The sequence below is a fragment of the Gekko japonicus genome, unplaced genomic scaffold (assembly GCF_001447785.1).
Source record: "Gekko japonicus isolate JY-2015 unplaced genomic scaffold, Gekko_japonicus_V1.1 scaffold877, whole genome shotgun sequence".
NCBI lineage: Eukaryota > Metazoa > Chordata > Lepidosauria > Squamata > Gekkonidae > Gekko > Gekko japonicus.
In genome coordinates, this window is record NW_015174299.1 from 581581 (window position 1) to 600662 (window position 19082).

The window sequence follows — 19082 nt, forward strand, 5'->3', positions numbered from 1 at the left end:
AGGAATCTTACCTGGGATACCTGGCGGCCCTGGCATCCCTTGATGTCCACGCCCAGGTTCTCCTTGCTCTCCTTTCTCTCCCCTCTTTCCTATAAGTTTGGAAGGGGGAAAAGCCAGAGAGAGTTTGATTGCTACAGATGCATGTGGCAGGAAGGATGATTTGGCGACTGCTTCATTTCAGATATTTCCATCTCCCATTTCCACTGACAACATTTCTAAGCTGGCTTCTGGTAATCAGTACATATAAAACCTCATGACAGTAAACACATAAACCGATAAAGCAGGAGCTTGAAGTCAATAGCAATAGCAACATACGTAAAGCAGCAAGAAGCTGGTCAATTGGTAAAACCCTCAGACAGATAAAAGAGGTTTCAGCGGGTGCCTAAAATTCAGTCGATGGGGTGCTTGATGAATATCTTGGGGAGGGCATTCTGCAATTGGGGTACTTTCTTTTTGCAAATGTGGCTACATCTCAGACATCCACCGACCTAACTTCAGAAGGCAGTGTCTCTCTGGCATGCTCTCCCCCCTTTGAGGCTCTCCTGGTTGCCTTCTCAGACATGCCTGTGTTCTTAACTAAAGTTTTATCCCACCTGTTTTAGTATTTTATGGCCTCACTCCTGCCCAATGCCAACACTTTTTGGATTGTGTTACTCCTTGCTGTGGCATTTGGATGGTTTTATAAGTGCTAAGTTTGGGATGGTTTATCACTGGGGATGCTGTTTTATTATTTTTTTAATTGATGGTTACTCTACTGGTGCCCACTGCCCACCACCGCTTCAAGCGTTGGCTGGGGAGTAATTAAAAAAAAAAAGCAGCATTGCCAGCATGATGAGGTAACATCCCTTCCAGGGGAAACCCAAAAGTGAAAGCAGGTAGCTCTAGGTAAAGTCATAGAGTTTCTTTCTTTTGGGGGGAGGGGGCATTTTTGCATGTTGTGTGTGTGTGTGTGTGTGCACGTGCATGTGTACCCTCGTGCCTGGAAGTCATGGCTGGGCCAGGGAGGACATTCAGAGAAGTGGCTTGATCACCTGCCTCTGGCCTCCTTGCCCTGGGATTTCCTGGAGGTCTCCCATCCAATTACTTTCCAGGGTTGGCCCTGCTTAGCTTCTGAGACCTGACAGGATCGGGCTTGCCTGGGCTATCCAGGTCAGGACAGTAAAGCCATAGAGTTTCTGATGATTCCTAAAGCCACCCGCCGTCACTGGTTTTCCCCGGAAGTGATGTCATCGGACTTCGACAATGCCCTCCCCGACCCCTTTCACCAGTTGGCCTGGAAGGAGTGCTGGAATTCTGTAGACGTCCAGATGGATTTCCATACAGGGAAACAGGCTTACCTTTGGGTCCAGTGTTGCCAATCTGCCCCACAGCCCCGATGATTCCTGGGATGCCGCGAGCGCCAGGATGTCCATGTGGCCCTTGGTGACCAGGAGACCCAGGGGGGCCAGGAGGCCCAGGAGGTCCCATCACACCTGCCCCACCCAGGGAGGCTCTTTTAGCACTCACGGCTAATTCAGCCAGTTGCTCTGAACAGCAAAGAAACACAGAAGTTGGAAGATATAGAAGGAGAAGAGAAGAGATTGGCGTTATACCCCCGCCCTTCACTACCCAAAGGAGTCTCAGAGTGGCTTACAATCTCCTTTCCTTTCCCCTCCCCACAACAGACACTCTGTGAGGTAGCTGGGGCTGAGAGAGCTGTTTCGAGAACTGCTCACGAGAGAATAGTCTGAAATAACTTGTAACTGATCCAAAGTCACCCAGCATGCTTTGTGTGAAGAAGAGGAGGAAGAGATTGGATTTATGCCCCACCCTTCACTACCCAAAGGAGTCTCAGAGCGGGTTACAATCCCTTCCCCTCCCCACAACAGACACCCTGTGAGGTAGGGGAGGCTGAGAGAGTTGTCCCGAGAACTGCCCTTGAGAGAACAGCTCCAAAATAACTTATGACTGACCCAAGGTCACACGAGCAGCTGCATGTGGAGGAGTGGGGAATCAAACCCGGTTCTCCCAGATTAGAGTCCGTGCTCCTAACCACTATACCAAACTGATACGTACTTCCCTCCTGATTCAAAACAGTACACAGTTAACCCCTAGAATTCCCTGCCACAAGATATGTTGATGGAGACTGGTTAACAGCCAAACAGTTCAAACAAAAACAAGTTGTAAAGTTTTGCCTGAAAGTGACCCACTCCAGGCCAGTGTTCCCTCTAAGCTGAGTTAGTGTGAGCTAGCTCACAGTTTTTTAGCCTCCGGCTCACACCTTTTTGTCTTAGCTCAGGAAGGATGGCTCCAGTGCAAACTAATGTATGCAGTAGCCAAATCACCTGCTCACAACTTTAATACCAATAGCTCACAAAGTACAATCTTTGCTCACAGGGCTCCACAGCTTAGAGGGAGCATTGCCCCAGGCTGCAGGCAAAGAGAATTGTATGTATGCTTTGAATGCTTCCTCATGAACAAACACCCTGCCCACAAAAAGAGAGCACAACAGGGAGAAGGCGAGGTTGAACTCTTCTCCTAACGTTAGCATTATGCATGTGGGAAAATGGTTTTCAGGTTGGAATTCAAAGGCTCTGCAGGCCCCACCAGCAACCTGAATCCCGAGAAAAGCTGTGCTGTTTAGTCCTGGGGGAATGCATCAACGAGGCCTTAGAAGGCTTTAAAGGGGACTCTGTGCTCTCCCAACCACCGAGGGCCATGATGAGCTATGAAAGCTAAATGGACCTTCCATTTCCAGATTATCTGGTTCTGTGGGATGACCAAAGAGGGAGGGGAGGGCTGCTGCCTTTGTGGCCTGCTTGTGGGCTTCCCGGAGTGCTGCCTGGGCCTTGCAGGCAGGATGTGCCGGACCCAAAAGGTCTTGGGTGTGACCCAGCAGGTCTCTTACATTATTTTGGTACCTTACCTTGCAACATTTTCAGGACCACGTCGACAATGTGCTGATCTCCTGTATCCCTGCCCTGCAGAGGCAAAAAAGAAAGATCTCATTCATACATGGCTATCATAGCACTTATTTCATTTTTACACATTTTTACATTCCTCAAAGCAACTTACAAAAAAAGTAATGCAGTTAAATAAGGGATGCTTTCCTTTGCCTCTCAGCACACAGCACTGGGCTCCTTCCTCCATTCCTGCCCACCCCCCCAGCCCAAGCCATGTTGGTCTTCTCAGTGCCCCAGGGGAAAGAGGGGAGGGGCAGCAATATAATCACATCCTGATCAGCTCAGCAATCAAGAAACCAACAGGTTGGCAAAATGATGCATCCTGGGGGTAACTGTGACTCAGTCCAGACTGGGTGACGCAAAAGACCACGTCCTCTTGCCTAAAATCCACTGTGCCTGTGATTACTTACTTTGCATAATAATTTCTGATTCAGCTAGGCACAAGGAGAGGCAGACAGATATGCAAGAACACTGAAGAGGGGGCAGTTTACTTGCCCCCTTTGCTTTTCCAAGCAATGCCTATGCGTGTCAGGTTTCTGGTTCAATCAGTTCTCAACACCAGCCGGTTTGTAGAAAGCTAACTTTACTGAGACAGTTGATACAGACCATCCTGGACACATCTATTGTTAGAACTGAAGTTACACGCGCGAAGGATACAGATATAGGGAATTCATGTAAAAGCACTAAAGATCAGGACCCAATCACACACACCCCCAGCATTTGCCCTCCAGAACTAACCGTCAGCTCCCCCCCTTCCCCCCATAGGCACGTAGCCTTTCATAGCAAAGAAACAAGAGCACAGACATTTGAGAAGCCCGGACATTTGGCATCGCGAAGGTGACAAGCCCCAGACATTTCAAAGAGAGGGAGAGAGAGGAGCCTCCTCTCTCAATGACAGGCGAGTTGTAAACTGCAAAATGCACAGAGAGCCTGACAATGCGTCATCTTATTTTTGCATTCGTAGGGTCCAGAAACTTTCAATTATTACTAAGTACTATTTTATAATACTATTCACTCTTCCAAAACAATACAAGATTTTGAGTTCTCCAGAACTGTTCACCAGACTGGTGGGATGAGGAGAAGATGTTCCAGGCCACTATCTCAAGGCCTACTGTCTGCATGCCCCGTAAAATGCTAAGCTACTTTGTAGAGATAAAATAGTGCTGAATGGAGCTGTTTACCCTGCTATACCCTTGGTCTTCTGGGAAGATGAAGGAAAACGGAAGCATCCATTCAAATGTTTCTTATTTCATAAACCCTGACCTAGATAAAAAGGTAAAGGTTCCCTTGCTTGAAAGCCAGTCGACTCCAACTCTAGGGTTGCGGTGCTCATCTCCGTTTCAAAGCCGAAGAGCCAGCGCTGTCCGAAGACGTTTCCGTGGTCATGTGGCCGGCATGACTAAACACCAAGCCGCACGGAACGCTGTTACCTTCCCACCGAAGTGGTACCTATTTATCTACCTGCAATGTCTTGCTTTCGAACTGCTAGGTTGGCAGGAGCTGGAACGAGAGACGGGAGCTCACTCCGTCATGCGGCACACTCGGGTCTCAAACTGCTGAACTACCGACCTTCCACAGCCTGCAGTTCAGCGTCTTAACCACTTGAGCCACCACAGGACCTAGATAGCCCCAGGCTAGCCCAGTCTCATCAGATCTCAGAAGCTAAGTAGACTCGGCCCTGGCTAGAATTTGGATGAGAGACCTCCATGGAAGTCCAGGATTGTAACGCGGATGCAGGCAACGGCAAACCTCCTCTAAAGATCTCTTGCCTTGAACACCGTCAGTCAGCTGTGACTTGATGGTCAAAAAAAGGTTATCAATTTTTGCAGTATTTGGCACCGGCCATAAGGGGGTGGTGTGGTCTTATTTATAATGTCCAAAATGCCCACGACAGGATTGTGACACTTAAAAAGGTGAAAACTGACTCTGTGGTCTACGATGGAATCTTTCCAGACTCTTTCAAAAGCCAATAGGCACCATGCAAGAGCCCACCTTGGGTTGGGGCCACAGTGCTGGGGGGAGGAGTTTAATTATTACTATTATTACTTATTAGATTTATGGATCGCCCAACCCCGTGAATGGGCTCTGGGCAATTGACAACTTTAAACTGATAAAAACGGATAAAAACAGATAAAACATAATAATCCTGATAAAATTAACACAGTACATTAATACATTAATCAGATTCAGATGGCCATCAGCCCCTTTTGGCCGTTGCAGTGCTCTCTGAGCAGCAGGGCAGGGAGGGGAACGTGGGGACTAGTGTTCCCTCTAAGCTGAGTTAGTGTGAGCTAGCTCACAGTTTTTTAGCCTCCGGCTCACACATTTTTGCCTTAGCTCAGGAAGGAGGGCTCCAAAGCAAACTAATATATGCAGCAGCCAAATCACTTGCTCACAACTTTAAGGCCAGTAGCTCACAAAGTAGAATTCTTGCTCACAGGACTCCACACCTTAGAGGGAACATTGGTCACCACAGGAGGAGAAAGATGGTGGCAGTCCTAACTGTGTTGCCCTCAACTAAAAGCCTGGGGTAACATCTTCACTGGCCCTGCAGAGACCCTTCCACCCCCCACACAGTTTCAGTTATCAAAGCTGACTCGTCTCTGCTCTTATTAATCCTGGAAAGAGAAAGACTCTTTGCACACTCCTAAAATTCTTGTCTAGAGCTCCTAAGAACACAGACGTGCACAGTTTTATAATGCCCTTCCTCTAACAAGCTCAGGGAGGCACACAGGGTTACCCTCTCCTCCTTTTCTTCTAACAACAACACTATAAGGTAGGCTAGGCTGAAAGAGTGACTGGCCCTGTTAGCTTTGTGACAAAATGAGGATTTGAACCTGGGTGGCTCAAGTGGTTAAGACGCTGAACTGCAGGCTGTGGAAGGTCGGTAGTTCAGCAGTTCGAGGCCCGGGTGCCACATGATGGAGTGAGCTCCCATCTCTAGTTCCAGCTCCTGCCAACCTAGCAGTTCGAAAGCAAGAAATTGCAAGTAGATAAATAGGTACCACTTTGGTGGGAAGGTAACAGCGTTCCGTGCGCCTTGGTGTTTAGTCATGCCGGCCACATGACCACGAGAACGTCTTCGGACAGCGCTGGCTCTTCGGCTTTGAAACGGAGATGAGCACCACAACCCTAGAGTCGGATTCGACTGGCTTTCGAGCAAAGGAACCTTTACCTTTACCTGCCCAATGTTAATCAGACACTTTACCCTCTACACCATGCTGGCTCTGACTTGATTAGATTTGCCAAACTGTGCAGGGATGGAATGGTTAAATTCTTCTGTCCCTGCTCCTGTGCTGTGGGCCCAATGTGAATAGCAGAAGGGGGTATGCAATTGCTATTGGCCTTTAAACCATCAGGAAAATGCATCATAAATCTCTTCTGCCTATTTATCTCTCTCCTGAACCCTCGGAAATTGGGACTGGAACCTTCAGCCCAGGGGCTGAGTTTACTGGAATCACCTGGCAGACCAGTGCCTGTTGCTTCTCAAACTTCTGCCAGTCTTCTTAATTCAAAGTGGAGAAATTCTTGCCTTTGAAAAGGTTTTGAATAAGGTACCTTCAGAAGACACACCCCCACCCCCTGTAATTTACATGAATCACTGATCTTGGCATGCCTTGTGACTGGAAACCCAAAGTAGTGAATCTATGCAGAGACACAATGGGCTGCCTCTTGTGCAGGCAGGTAATTCTGCTGAGTCTCTGAATCAGGAAAGACTGAAAAAATACACACAACACAGAGACATGGCGAAGTGTTTCTCTACTGCTGGACGCAAAACCAGAGATGTGAATCATTCAGAAACACAGTAGGCAACCTCTGTTATGAGCTACTTTGAGGCCTGCAGGAGTTTTTTAAACATTCATTGGCTATTTTATCATAGCCTAATTCCAGCTCTTTTGTGACCTATCAGTTTGCTCTGGCATGCTCTTTGGGAATCACATCTGCACCACTTTAAGTGTCTCATCTTCCCCGCAGCCCTGCCAAGAAGGCTAGCCAGAGGGCCAAGCTAGACAAGAGGTGATTAGGATCTTCTGCCGGACTTTAAAGGCCAGTTAGCAGGCCAGGGGAGAGGCTCTGAAGACCGGAAAAGGTTGCTGAGGGAGGTGAGAGGGGAAGAACGTGTTCAGTTCTTTCCTTCCCATCTCTTCCATGATTTAAATAGCCCTTTGGTTGCATTAGCTCTGATCCTTATTAGGGATTTTTTCGTGTCTTGTCTATTTCGACTGAGAGAGATTTGCTCAAACCAAATATGATGCTAAATGGCTCAGCAAGGATTTGAACCGAAGTCTCCACCGAACCAGGACTGCATTCATTCAGTCCCAATGAACATGAGCAATGGATGTTTAGGGAAACTTTTTGTCTTGTCTGCAGAATTGCATTTATCTTATTTATTTATTTATCTATCAGATTTATACCCCGCCCTCCCCCGTAGGGCTCAGGGCGGCTTACAAAGGTTTGGAAGGTCCTGTTCTAATTGTGGGCACCTTCTACCTGGGACTGGCAAGTTGAAGGCAGTCAAGGGAGGGCCTTTTTATCCCTTCTGGTCATGGACTTGTGAGCTGGGTCCATTTCCCCACACAGATGGTTGTGGACCCAGAACTACAGAAGACTAACACCGTTTCCCAGACAGGAGTTAAATTAGGGAAGTCCACAGATAACTGCTAGTCTTCTAGCCGACAAAAACAACTGCTTTTCTCATCCTAGTAGGTGCTGTATACCACATGCCTTTTTCATTGCCAGGATAGAGCATTATGGGATTTACTTACTGGGGCACCCTGAGGCCCAGGCATTCCAGGTACGCCACGCTCACCACCAAGCCCCCGAGGACCGGGAGGTCCAGGGAACCCTCTGATGCCAGGTGCTCCCGCATCCCCAGTAGGTCCAGGAAAACCAGGTTCTCCGCGGACACCTTGCTGTGGAACAAGAGATGCTGGTAAGACGAGGCCTCTTTTCAAGTATCCCACATTCCCTTTGTGCACTGGAGATATACTGCACCATGAGAAGACCCTCCCAGAAAGTTCTTTACGCATTGAATCAATAGAATCTGTATTGCCACACTGGCTATGACCAGTGATTCATCCAAGTCCAGATTCTATGTTTCAACAACCTGGCAGGTACTACTGAGGGTTCAACATACAGGGCACAAGAGTTAAAATCTACCAGACCATACTAGTTAGCAACATAAGATAGCCCCATAAGCTGATCAAGGGTTTTAGTTTTTGATTATCATGGCTTAGAAACACTGTCTTCGGTACCCGTCAAACTGATTTTTGAAACTGTTTGAAGCAGCCATCGCAACAACTTGTAGCAACAAGTTCCAAGGTTACTGACTCACTGCACAAAGCAAGAAGGTCTTTCACCTTCTAGCTGTCCCTTCTTTGTTGAGCTCTTGCAATCAGAGTGAAAATGTTGCTGCTTTATTCATTCACTTCATGCACAATTTTACCCACATCATTTTAGAAACTCCTCGCGTATCCCTCAGAGAGACTTGTTTTTCTCTACTAACCCCTCCCCAACGTCATTGTGCTTTTCTTCACAGATCTTCAGGATTAAATTAAGCCTTTTGTTTACATAAAGATTTGTACCCTCCTAACTTGCAATGCTGAAGTCAGGGCGTATTTACATTCTGCTTTGCAAATAATCACCTGTCCCTTGGGTCCTGGCTCTCCAGATTCACCCTAGGAATGAAAAACAGAAAGTAAGCTGAGCCTCACAAGAGCAGCCCCACTTTTGACTATCCAGAGGGAAACGACCATCAGTGTATCAATAGGAAAAGAAAGAAAGAAAAGATCATGCATACCTCGAGGCTGGGTCATCTACAAAAATGCTTAGTTTTACTTTTCTTGTCTAGGAAACAAGACAAGCAGTGATCTTCCTCACAGAAGAAAGAAACAGGGAAACGTTTTTCACCCCTAAGCCAGTTATTGATTGCCTAGTTTGTACCTGACCCAAGAATAGCTCTTGGCAGAATCGCTTTGAAGCCATGGAGTGTTCACAAACATTCTAACTGCTCAGATAGAAGATGTCAGTACACTGATTAATGGTGCATCATTTGAGGAAAGTGGAAAAGCTGATGAGAGGGGGGACTTTAATAAGGACAAGGGGAAAATTGCTGGGAAGAATCAAGAAGTTTTGAAGGCTGAGGAGTGAGGAAGCTGGCTCGGAGGGTGGGGAGGCTAGTGAAGCAGTGGAGGGGGAGCTGGATTTCCTGCACCAGTTTGAACCAACCAGATATATTTTTCCATGCCTGTAAACTTTGGCATCAAAGGGAAGTGGCAGAAGGCACAAAACTGAGGGTGGCCAGATGGCCTCTTTTTTGGAGGCCTCTCCTCTGAAAGGTTTGGGATCTACCTCTGTCCAGTCAAACAGCTGATGTGGCTGTGGAGCAAAATTCTTGAGCAGCCATAAGGCTATCCCTAACTCTGTGACATTGGAAGATGGGATGCTCAAATTAGACTAAGCTGTTTTGGGTTGACTCAAAGTTGTGGAGCCATAGACAAAAAGCAGGAGGCATCTTGAGAAGTTCTCCATCTACAGTTATCACCTGCCCAGCAAGGAGAGCTGACACTATGATGGGTTGCATTTCTCCTTAAATAATAAATGTGTAAATTAGCATAAGCAAATTGTGTACTACAATTCCCTCTCCCCTTTTGTCCACTTCTTTGGAGAGCTCTTCTCCTTTCGTTTGTCCTCTTGTTGGATCAAACACAGATGGCCACTCTGATAAAACTCAAGGGCACAGCTAAAGTTGCCAACTCCCTGTTGGGAAATCAACAAGATTTGGGGGTGGTGCCTGGGGGGTGGGTATGGAGCTCAGCAGAGATGGGATGCCAAAAAGTCCACCCTTCAAAGCAGCCATTTTCTCCAGGGGAATTGAGCTTTGTCATCTGGCGATCAGATGTAATCCCTGAACACCTCTAGGCCTCACATGGTAGTTGGCAAGGTCATGCAAGGTTACAACATTCAAATTAAGTACACCAAAAGACAGCATTAAGGGGGAGGCCCTCCAGATAGGAAGGGAGCAATTTTATGGGTCCCATTATGTTTTATGGACTACAAATCACAAAACAGAAACTAGGCATCAGTCCTGAGAAACTAGAGTTGCCAGTGGCAAGTTTATCCCTCTCCCCAACAATGTCCCATGGAAACGAATGGCTTTCTCTATTTCATAACGGCACAGGCAAATTCTGATCCTGGCATTGCCCAGCCTCCACTGAGATCATGGGAGAGATTTCTGTTCATTCTGTACAACCCTTGGAGCAGCCACTTCTTCCGGGGAAAGGAAGGGACAGAGGAGCCAGCACATCCCTGGATCTGGCTCAGCCGAGTACTTTCCACCCGCTGAATGCTACCCGCCGGCTCAGATTAGAATGAGCAAGCCAAGCAAGATCCTCTTACCTTCTCTCCCTTCTCCCCAGGCAGGCCTTCGACACCGGGATCTCCCTGTGAGGAAAGAGGAGAGGGCCAAGTAACAGTCTGCCTCGTCAAGCCAAAGAAATCCCTTCGCCTTCTGCCTCACTGCTCCATCCCTATGTTTCTGGTGCAACTATTTGTCCTGAACCACCCCAGAAGAGTTTATTGTCAGAGTGAGAAGATATGAGGTGTCAGATTCTGTTCATCTAAGTGACAGCAAACAGTCCTCATGCTAGCAGTTCTGGCTGGAGTGAACCGGTTCTGACTGGCTTTGTGATAGCAATATCAGAATGACTCAGCAGTGAGTGCTGATTGATTAATGTACATATATAAGCATTCACTGTACAGTCCACTTTATCCTCTTTGACGTATTGGTGTATGGCGGAGCACTTTGTCAGTTGGACTTGTGTATACCTGCACTGCTTTACAGGACTTTTTGTAAATAAAACCTTGTACATATTCCTTCCCACCTAACTGTGTGGACATTGGACTCTTTTGGGACTTGGCTCTGCACTATAATGTGCAACTCTGCTCTGGTGGTAACTCACCAGCCACTAACACCACTCCCTAACATTTATTTCTCCCTGCCAAGGATTTTGCCAAGGGACTTTGCCCTGAAGCATGTTGCCCTGTGGAATCAGGGCACACTGGATAGGTAGCCAGGAGTGCCATTTGCAGAACCAATTTAATCCAAGAGGCCAAAACAGTTGAAGTCAGCAAGCTGCAAACATACAACAGTTATTATTATTACTACAAATAATAATGAATGTTGCTTTTATTTTATTTTGGGTTTACTTGGGTTTGTATTTTTTATTTAAATGCTAAGCTTCTGCAAAGAAGTGCAGGAGTACATCATTGGGAAATCTCCCTCTCTGGGATAGTAAAATCCCCAGGGGGATCAAGCAGGATGATTGCTCCATCTGTCCCACCATATTCCATGTTTTCCCCTTTAACTAACATTCACCAATTCCCCTTTAACTAACATTCAGCAATGTTCAGCAGTCAGCTGGGCTGAATCCTGCTGATCTCATGAATGCTGGTGCTTCCCCCCCCCTTCTGCCCCCTCCCCAGTGCAAGGAGTCTTCTGGCATTGGGGGAAACCACCACCATACATGGGACAGAAACATGGGATCCAGCCCTCTGTGAATTCTGGGAGGACAACAGGCATGCCCAGCACTTGTCAGTTTGGTGTAGTGGTTAAGTGCACGGACTCTAATCGAACAGGGTTTGATTCCCCACTCCTCCACTTGCACCTGGCTGGATGGCCTTCGACAAGCCATAGTTCTGATAAAAGCTGTCCTTGAAAAAGAGCAGTTTGTGACAGAGCTCTCTCAGCCCCACCTACCTCACAGGGTGTCTGTTGTGGGGAGGGGAAGGGAAAGGAGTTTGTAAGCCGCTCTGAGACACCTTTGGGTGGTGAAGGGCGGGGTAGAAATCCAATCTCTTCTTCTTTGGGGGAGCCCTCCCCACCCCGCCACTTCCTTTTTTAAAATTTACAAACTAATTTTTTTTCCCAGCATGCCAAGGAAGTCCTCAGAGTATGCTGAAACCTCAACTGTTGTTCTGGCCCTATTTTTTATTATTATTATTAACAATTTTTATTGATTTTTAACATTTTCCTTTACATATAGTGTAATATTTTCAACAGTATAACACATGTTCTGGCCCTATTTCATTGTTTTACTGACAGAAATCCAACCATCAAGTTTGCTATGAGGAATACACCATAGCTACGGGAGGGGTTGTAGCTCAGGGGTACAGACTCTGCTTAGTTTGCAGAAGGTTCCAGGTTCAATCCCCGGCATCTCCAGTTAAAAGGACCAGGCAGGAGGTGATGTGAAAGACCTCTGTCTGAGACCCTGGAGAGCTGCTGCTGGTCTGAGTGGACAATACTGACCTTGGTGGACCAAGGGTCTGATTCAGTCTAAGGCAGGTACTTTTATGAAAAATGTTTCTATCCCACATTTCCCAGTTGATCAAGGCTGATTAACACCAGAAATCAAGACATACAAAAAGAACCAGATTTATGGTTTTTTTAAAAAGCGAAAGGTAAATGAACAAGCCAAAAATGTAAAGCGGCGAAATCAAAATGCACATGTAAAATCAGTAGCAAAACAGCCATTGTGGCTGATCTCAGCACATTCTCATAAAGCCCCTGAGCTGAGTCAAGTGACAATTGTGTCACAGATTGTCAGGGCAAGGACTGTAACAAACAACAGACTCAGCCTGAAGTCTGAATTAAAGAGAAAAGCCGGGCATTTTTAGTGCAAGGTGTGATGGTGCCAGGCGGGCCTCACGGGGGACAGTCCCACTTCCTGCCTCATCTTTTTAAGTGGGGTGAGGACAGAGAAGGGCTTCAGGAGACAGGAAGGCACCCAGATCCTGTCAGGCTTTCAAGGTCGATGCCAGGGTTTTGTACGGCCTTGTTTCAGATTTATACTGTAATCACCTTGGAAATATTGCAAGTAAATGAATAAAATATTATTTATTTATTACATCCCTATCCAGGTTCCCCGTAACAAATGGGATCTGAAAACCAAGCCTGACAACTGATATTTGGGTTGCTGAACATTACGCTTCCTGGCTTATAGAAACTCTACCTGGCTCCTAAGATTTGCAATACACACCCACCCCTTGACAAATCAAGTCCTATTCCTCTAGAGCTTACATGGATCTCCAGGTGCGCACCTGCTTAGCATGCTATGCTCCTCACTGAACCACTGGAATGCAAAGTATAGCGAGTAGGGTTGGACAAATAGCACCCAGGGCAGCTGGTAATTCTCCAGTGGCTCTAACCAAGCTCACCTCAAGAAGAAAGAAGTAAACTTTTTTTTTTAAAGCAAGAATGGATACTTACTATATCACCTTTGGACCCAATTTTCCCCGGGAAGCCCTAGAGGATGGAACAGAAAGATGTGGCATTTAGGAGAAGCAGTACTTACTACAAGCTCATCCCCTGCCACAATGTTTAAGAACATAACATAAGAGACGCCAATGTTGGATCACGCCAAAGGCCCATCCAGTCCAACACTCTGTGTCACACAGTGGCCAGAATTACCAGGTGCCATCAGGAGGTCCACCAGTGGGGCCAGGACATTAGAAGTCCTCCCACTGTTGACCCCCCCCCAAGCACCAGGAAGACAGAACATCACTTGCCCCAGAGTCCCTATCTATACCTTGTGGCTAATAGCCACTGATGGACCTCTGCTCCATATGCTTATCTAATTCCCTTTTGAAGCCGCCCATGCTTGTAGCCGCCACCACTTCCTGTGGCAGTGAATTCCAATGTGTTAATCACTCTTTGGGTGAAGAAGTACTTCCTTTTATCCGTTCTAACCCAACCGCTCAGCAATTTGATTGAGTGCCCGAGTTCTTGTATTGTGAGAAAGGGAGAAAAGTACCTCTTTCTTTGTTAGCCTTTAAGGTGCTACTGGACTCTTGCTATTTTCTACTGCTACAGACAGACAAACACGGCTACCCCTCTTGATCTATCTTACTACAAAACCATATGCAAGTTTCTACAAGGCAATTTTGTCAAACCCATGATGCCAAGGACAACCCAGCCCCCAGTCTCACGAAGACCGTATGCTATCCAGTCTGCAAACCCTGTGGGAGCAGGCACACTGCAGCATCAGGAAGCTCTCTGCCCAGCAAACAGCTGGTGAGTGAAGCAAGTTTCTAGCCTTTAAGGCCACAAAGGTATTTAGAAAAGTTATACCTCCCATTTCTACCGGGCAGCAATGCCCCCACTGGGGTGGTGGTAAACAAAAAGCACAGTTATTCACATTTCCTTGCTGCGTCACCTGGATTGTCCAGGCACAGAATTTTTAATAATCTGAGCAATCTAAGCACAGAAAATATGCAACCCCAATTCTGGCCACTAATACCCTATCAAATCAAACTTCTCCCCTCCCCTCTGTGTTTTTTGATACTGCACTAGTACCTTCTAAAAGGCAACATATGACAGTTAATCACATCTATGCAAAATATGCCTATTTCTGCGAACCTGCCCAAGTTGTAGATTTGTTTCCCTTTTTTGAGACTCTCGGACTGGCCAGTCATACTGGGTTTCTCCCTTTGTATCATCTAATGTCATTACTTTTGGGTCAGTGATGGGAAGATGGTACCTTGTCACCTTTAACTCCAGGAAGACCTTGTGGGCCTGGGATTCCCGGGGGGCCCTGCTCCCCTTTAGCGCCCTGCAAATAAAAGAACAAAGAGGAAACTCCTGAGAAGGAAGAGGATCTGCAGGCAAAAGGCACCTTCCCCGGAGTGGGAATCTTTCCGATAACGAAAGTCAAGGAAAGTGAACCAGAGAGGCTGCCACCTTCACAAGTCTCCCTCAGGTTGGCCACAGGTTACATGCCAGCTCGTTGCATGTTAGTCTATGTGATGGGGTATCTAAGCGCTTCTCCATGCTTTAAAAACATTCAACACTGTCAGAACTGGAATCCACAGCAAACCTCAAACGGGAAACCTGAGAGATTTCTGGAGGGGATTCTGTCTGAGCACCACCAAAGAGGAGGATACACAGTAAGAAGCTGCCCTGCACCAAATGACTAGAGAAGAGCAGATCAGCCAGTCATGTTTTCGTGCCACCCTTCTTCCAAAGAGCCAAGGGCAGCGTACATGCGTTTCCTCTCCTCACAAAAATTGTGTGGGGTAGGTTAGGTGGAGAGAGTGACTGGCCCATGGTCACCCCGTGAGTGTCAGGGCAGAAGAAAGATTTGAACTCAGGCCCCTGTCCAGTGTTGCTTTGATTGCTACACAATACTGATGACAAACACCCTTTGTTTTGTTATCTCTCTTAACAGCCCTCAAAGTAACGAGACAAACATGACAGCAGCTCCCATTACTAAGCTGAGTGATTATGGCCAAGAAGAGATCTTGCTGAGGTACCAGTAGTTTCAGCGACAAACTTTCTGATGCCCACGGGGCACAGCCTGGTGATTTTTCTCTAACCTTAACAGAAGATGTGGGCAAACAAAACAGATCAGAAGAAAGAACAGGGTTGTTTTGAGACTTCCCAGGCAGACGTTTCTTCTGCAAAGATCTCTGAGGTTTGTTGTTCATGCATTTAAAAAACTGCAGCTTGTGGCTAGCACCAGGTTGTCCATTTTCACACGGGATGCCAAGGGGTTCTTTATGACCTCTCCTTCTCTGAAGCACAGGGAAAGGGCTATACAAACAAGTCTGTGGAGAAATGCCCTCCACCCAGAAATTCACCCCAGTACTTCAGCCAGAGGGACTGCATTCTGTCCATGAGCTGGCACCCACCTGTGAGTTCATAGCTGGTAGCAGGGAAGGGGTGGGGGGAAGGAGCCCTCAAGCTCCAAGGTCAGAGCCCTCAAGCTCTCAGTTATGCGAAGCACTCTGGCTGAAGCAGGCCATGGGATTTTCCCAACCTTTTGGGGACCAACCCAAAGGAACAGGGAGGGCTTACAAGTTTGTTCCTTCACAGTCTCAAAACACTGAAGTTGTTGTATGCGCTCAGAAATGTTTAATTCTTGTGAAAACATTCATCCTTACGCTGAAGGCCTTTCGGCTGCCCTTGGAAGAGACTGAACCTTTTGCCTCCTGCTTTTCTTTGATCCCATCGCTCACTGGCTGGTTCAGGTAAATTCACAGTGAAACATTCCTGGCTGTCTTGTGGAAATGGTCATGATTATTATAAATCCTTGGGGGGGGACGGGGGGGGGACACACCACTGCTCCCTTGTGTGATTGACTGCCTTGCTCAGTTTCTAGCATTTAAACACTCCGATCTGGCATATGAAAGCATCTCACCCACTGTCCCCCATGTTCCTGCTCCTGTGTCCGCAACAACCTAAAGAATTCAGTGGCAGAAACCTTTCCCATCAGTTTATCTCCATGCAGGGAAAAGCTTCGCCTACGTCTCTTTGGTGCGTCCAAGGCTGCAGGGTTGGGAAGAAGATAGCTGACATGACCTTCCTCCCAGTCCCAGCTGGAAAAGCTACACCAAATCTTCATAGTGCAAATTTTGGTTGCATGAAACATTGTTCAAGTCAAAGGAAAAGTGTAGGATTTCAATATTTAAAATAACTAGATGCAATAAACGAAATCCTGGTAGCTGAAAAGCAAGCTAGGGAGAAGAGGGGAAACCCTCCAGTGGCAAGCCTGCTCAAAAGGAGGCCGAAACTGGTCTCCCCAGACTTACAGGCTCACAGCTGCCTTTGCCAGCTTCAGGGAGTTGTACCTACCAGCTAGGGTTACTAGACCTCCAGCTACAGCAGGTGGCCTTGTTGGAATATATAAGTATTCAGCATGTGTGAAGCATGTGTAACTGTGTAAATAGATCATGCCAATCTAAGTGACAGGTGTCAAAGTAACTGTCAGTCCAGGAAACCAGAGCAAATCGGTTCTGGCTGGTGCAATGCTGATGTCTTATCAGAGTGACTCAGCAGTAATGTGATTGGTCGTTCAGTGTATATAACTGTGTGTGTTCTGTACATTGTGTGCTGATTTGAATGTTGACTGCTTGGCGAAGCATTTTGTCGATGAGAGCTGTCTTGTAAATAAACTGCACTGTATATAGTTAACCACTAAACCTGAGTCTGTGTGGTGACTATAGTGGGACTTCAGCAGGGTGCAACTGGACTACTAAATTCAACGGTGACGTGGGGATGCCAGGAGCGCACTCCGCGACAGGCCTCTGGCTAATCTTCTGTCTTGCCTATCGCCATTCCAAGTAGCAGCGGGAGAAAAATAAAGAAAAAATTGCTGCCAGCCTCTGTGCTGATGCATCACTTTTGGGTACCTGGAAGTGACACAGCCAACATCACAGACACACCCATGTCCCCGCCCCCAACCCTTCCTGCTGGTTGCCAGGCCTGGCAATCCTACTACTAGCACACAACTTCCAGGCTGCTAGCATCCTTATCCCTTCTGCTGCCCCATAGTAAACAATGGCCTGGAAGAATTTTTGGACTGAGGGAACTGATGTTTGCAAATTTAGCAGTATGAAAATGGACAAACTTGACACCCCAAATCTCAGACACTGAACTGTGTCTAGGCCTGGCTGGTATGCACCGAATGCCCCACTGGCAGCTTGAGAGAAAGGAAGAAATTAAATAACTGCAGGAATGTGGTCCTGGGAAGTATTTCTTTCAGAGCTGGTATCTTAATAAAAGTAGATTTATTGATATAATTCGTAATTAACAGGATAGTACTCTGTATCTAGGAATGGGTAAATACTGAACAATTCCAACTGGTTTTTCACACACTTTTCTCTCACACTGTCAGGGATTTTGGCATGTAACTTTGTAACACTTTTTTCCTTAGGCCATATATGTTTACTGTTTCTTTTTATCCTGTCACTCAGACTTTTTATTTTTCTCTTTAACTTTACTTTCTTCTTTCATATACATTCAACTCTTCTTCATACACAGAACTAATTCCTATATCATCCACAAGACAGCTTCTCTCTCCAACTTCAGGAAGCCCTTGGTTCGAATGTCACCTTTACCATGCGTCCACTAGATGGCCAAGCTGCTCTGTCTCTCTCAGCCTCAGCCCCTACCCATCCCTTCTGAAATACGGAATGAAACTGATCCACCTTACAGGGCTGCTGTAAGCACATTGAAAGCCAGTGTGCTTTGGGAATGTGAAAGCACAACACAAATCCTAAAGAATAATAGCAGAGGAGGCCAGAGCAGATTGGGATGTTAACACAGCCCTGGAGCAAGCAGAGCCCAGTTAACCCGAAGGCGTGGTCGCACTGCAGGTGCCCCCTGGCCTAGCTTGCTCCTGGCTGAAAACGGCCCACCAAGAACTTTCCCAGCAAGTGAAAGAGCCAGTCCACTCCCAGAGCAGACAGCCTAACCTGCTCTGCATGACCCCCATCTCTGGCTCTGGCTCCTTCCCAGTGGCCTCAGCAAGGGGAATGTAATTCTGGTAACTCTGGAAATACAACTGAGTCATTTATTCACTCTCCATGCAAGGGTGCAGCAGAATTACTGTCCTTCGGAGGAGGCTACCTGTTGCATCTCTGCATGAATCCTTGCTACCTACCAAGCTGAAGGCTCACTCAGGAATCAAGCAGAGACACAGAAGGCCAGTTCCTCCTCATGCCATTAGTTCTTGCCCTTAAAACTTTTAAAAGGTAAACATTATTCCTCCCATTTTAATTCTGAAAAAGTAAGCCTCAGATATCAGAACTTTGGTGAACACAGGGCCTCAGGAAGAAAGGCTTGCAGACTCAGTTATATTCAGAGGACCAAGGTTCTCCCCAGCATCTGGATGCTGGAGGTCTAACTGCATGTGGCAAAGCTCCAGTTTTAGGAGTCAGTCAACTGGGTAAACGGTAAGGAGAAGGAAGGTACAGAAAAGGCAGAACAACACATGGAGAAACTGCAGAATAATAAATGGATATCTCAGGGAAGGATGGAAAAGGAATAACGGTCCCACTGGATGAAAGAACTCCAGACTCATACATACTCACCACTTTCCCCTGTGGCCCTGGAGTACCCACCAGGCCCCTCTCACCACGATCTCCCTGAGAAAAGGAAGGGTACGAAGGTCAATAAATAAATAGAGAATGTCCAGCTCTTCCTGGGTCATCTACATCAATGGCCTCTAATGGCCATGCTGCTGAGGAACCTAGGGTTGTCAACCTCCAGGTGGGGCCTGAAGTTCTCACAGAAATTCAACTCATCTCCAGGCTAAAGAGATTAGTTCCCCTGGAGGAAATGGCAGCTTTGAAGAAAGG

General features: G+C 46.9%; 1 protein-coding gene across 1 annotated transcript in view; it reads right to left on the reverse strand.

Moving 5' to 3' along the window:
- COL9A2 (collagen, type IX, alpha 2) overlaps positions 1 to 19082 on the reverse strand; it is a 69849-nt gene that overhangs the window by 2601 nt on the left and 48166 nt on the right. Inside the window, exons 24-32 of the mRNA XM_015424096.1 lie at positions 18816 to 18869; positions 14483 to 14554; positions 13213 to 13248; positions 10341 to 10385; positions 8588 to 8620; positions 7709 to 7855; positions 2906 to 2960; positions 1338 to 1526; positions 12 to 89 (exon numbers count right to left, since the gene is read on the reverse strand). Coding sequence (XP_015279582.1) covers positions 12 to 89; positions 1338 to 1526; positions 2906 to 2960; positions 7709 to 7855; positions 8588 to 8620; positions 10341 to 10385; positions 13213 to 13248; positions 14483 to 14554; positions 18816 to 18869 — 709 coding nt within the window. The remainder of the gene's footprint in view (positions 1 to 11; positions 90 to 1337; positions 1527 to 2905; positions 2961 to 7708; positions 7856 to 8587; positions 8621 to 10340; positions 10386 to 13212; positions 13249 to 14482; positions 14555 to 18815; positions 18870 to 19082) is intronic.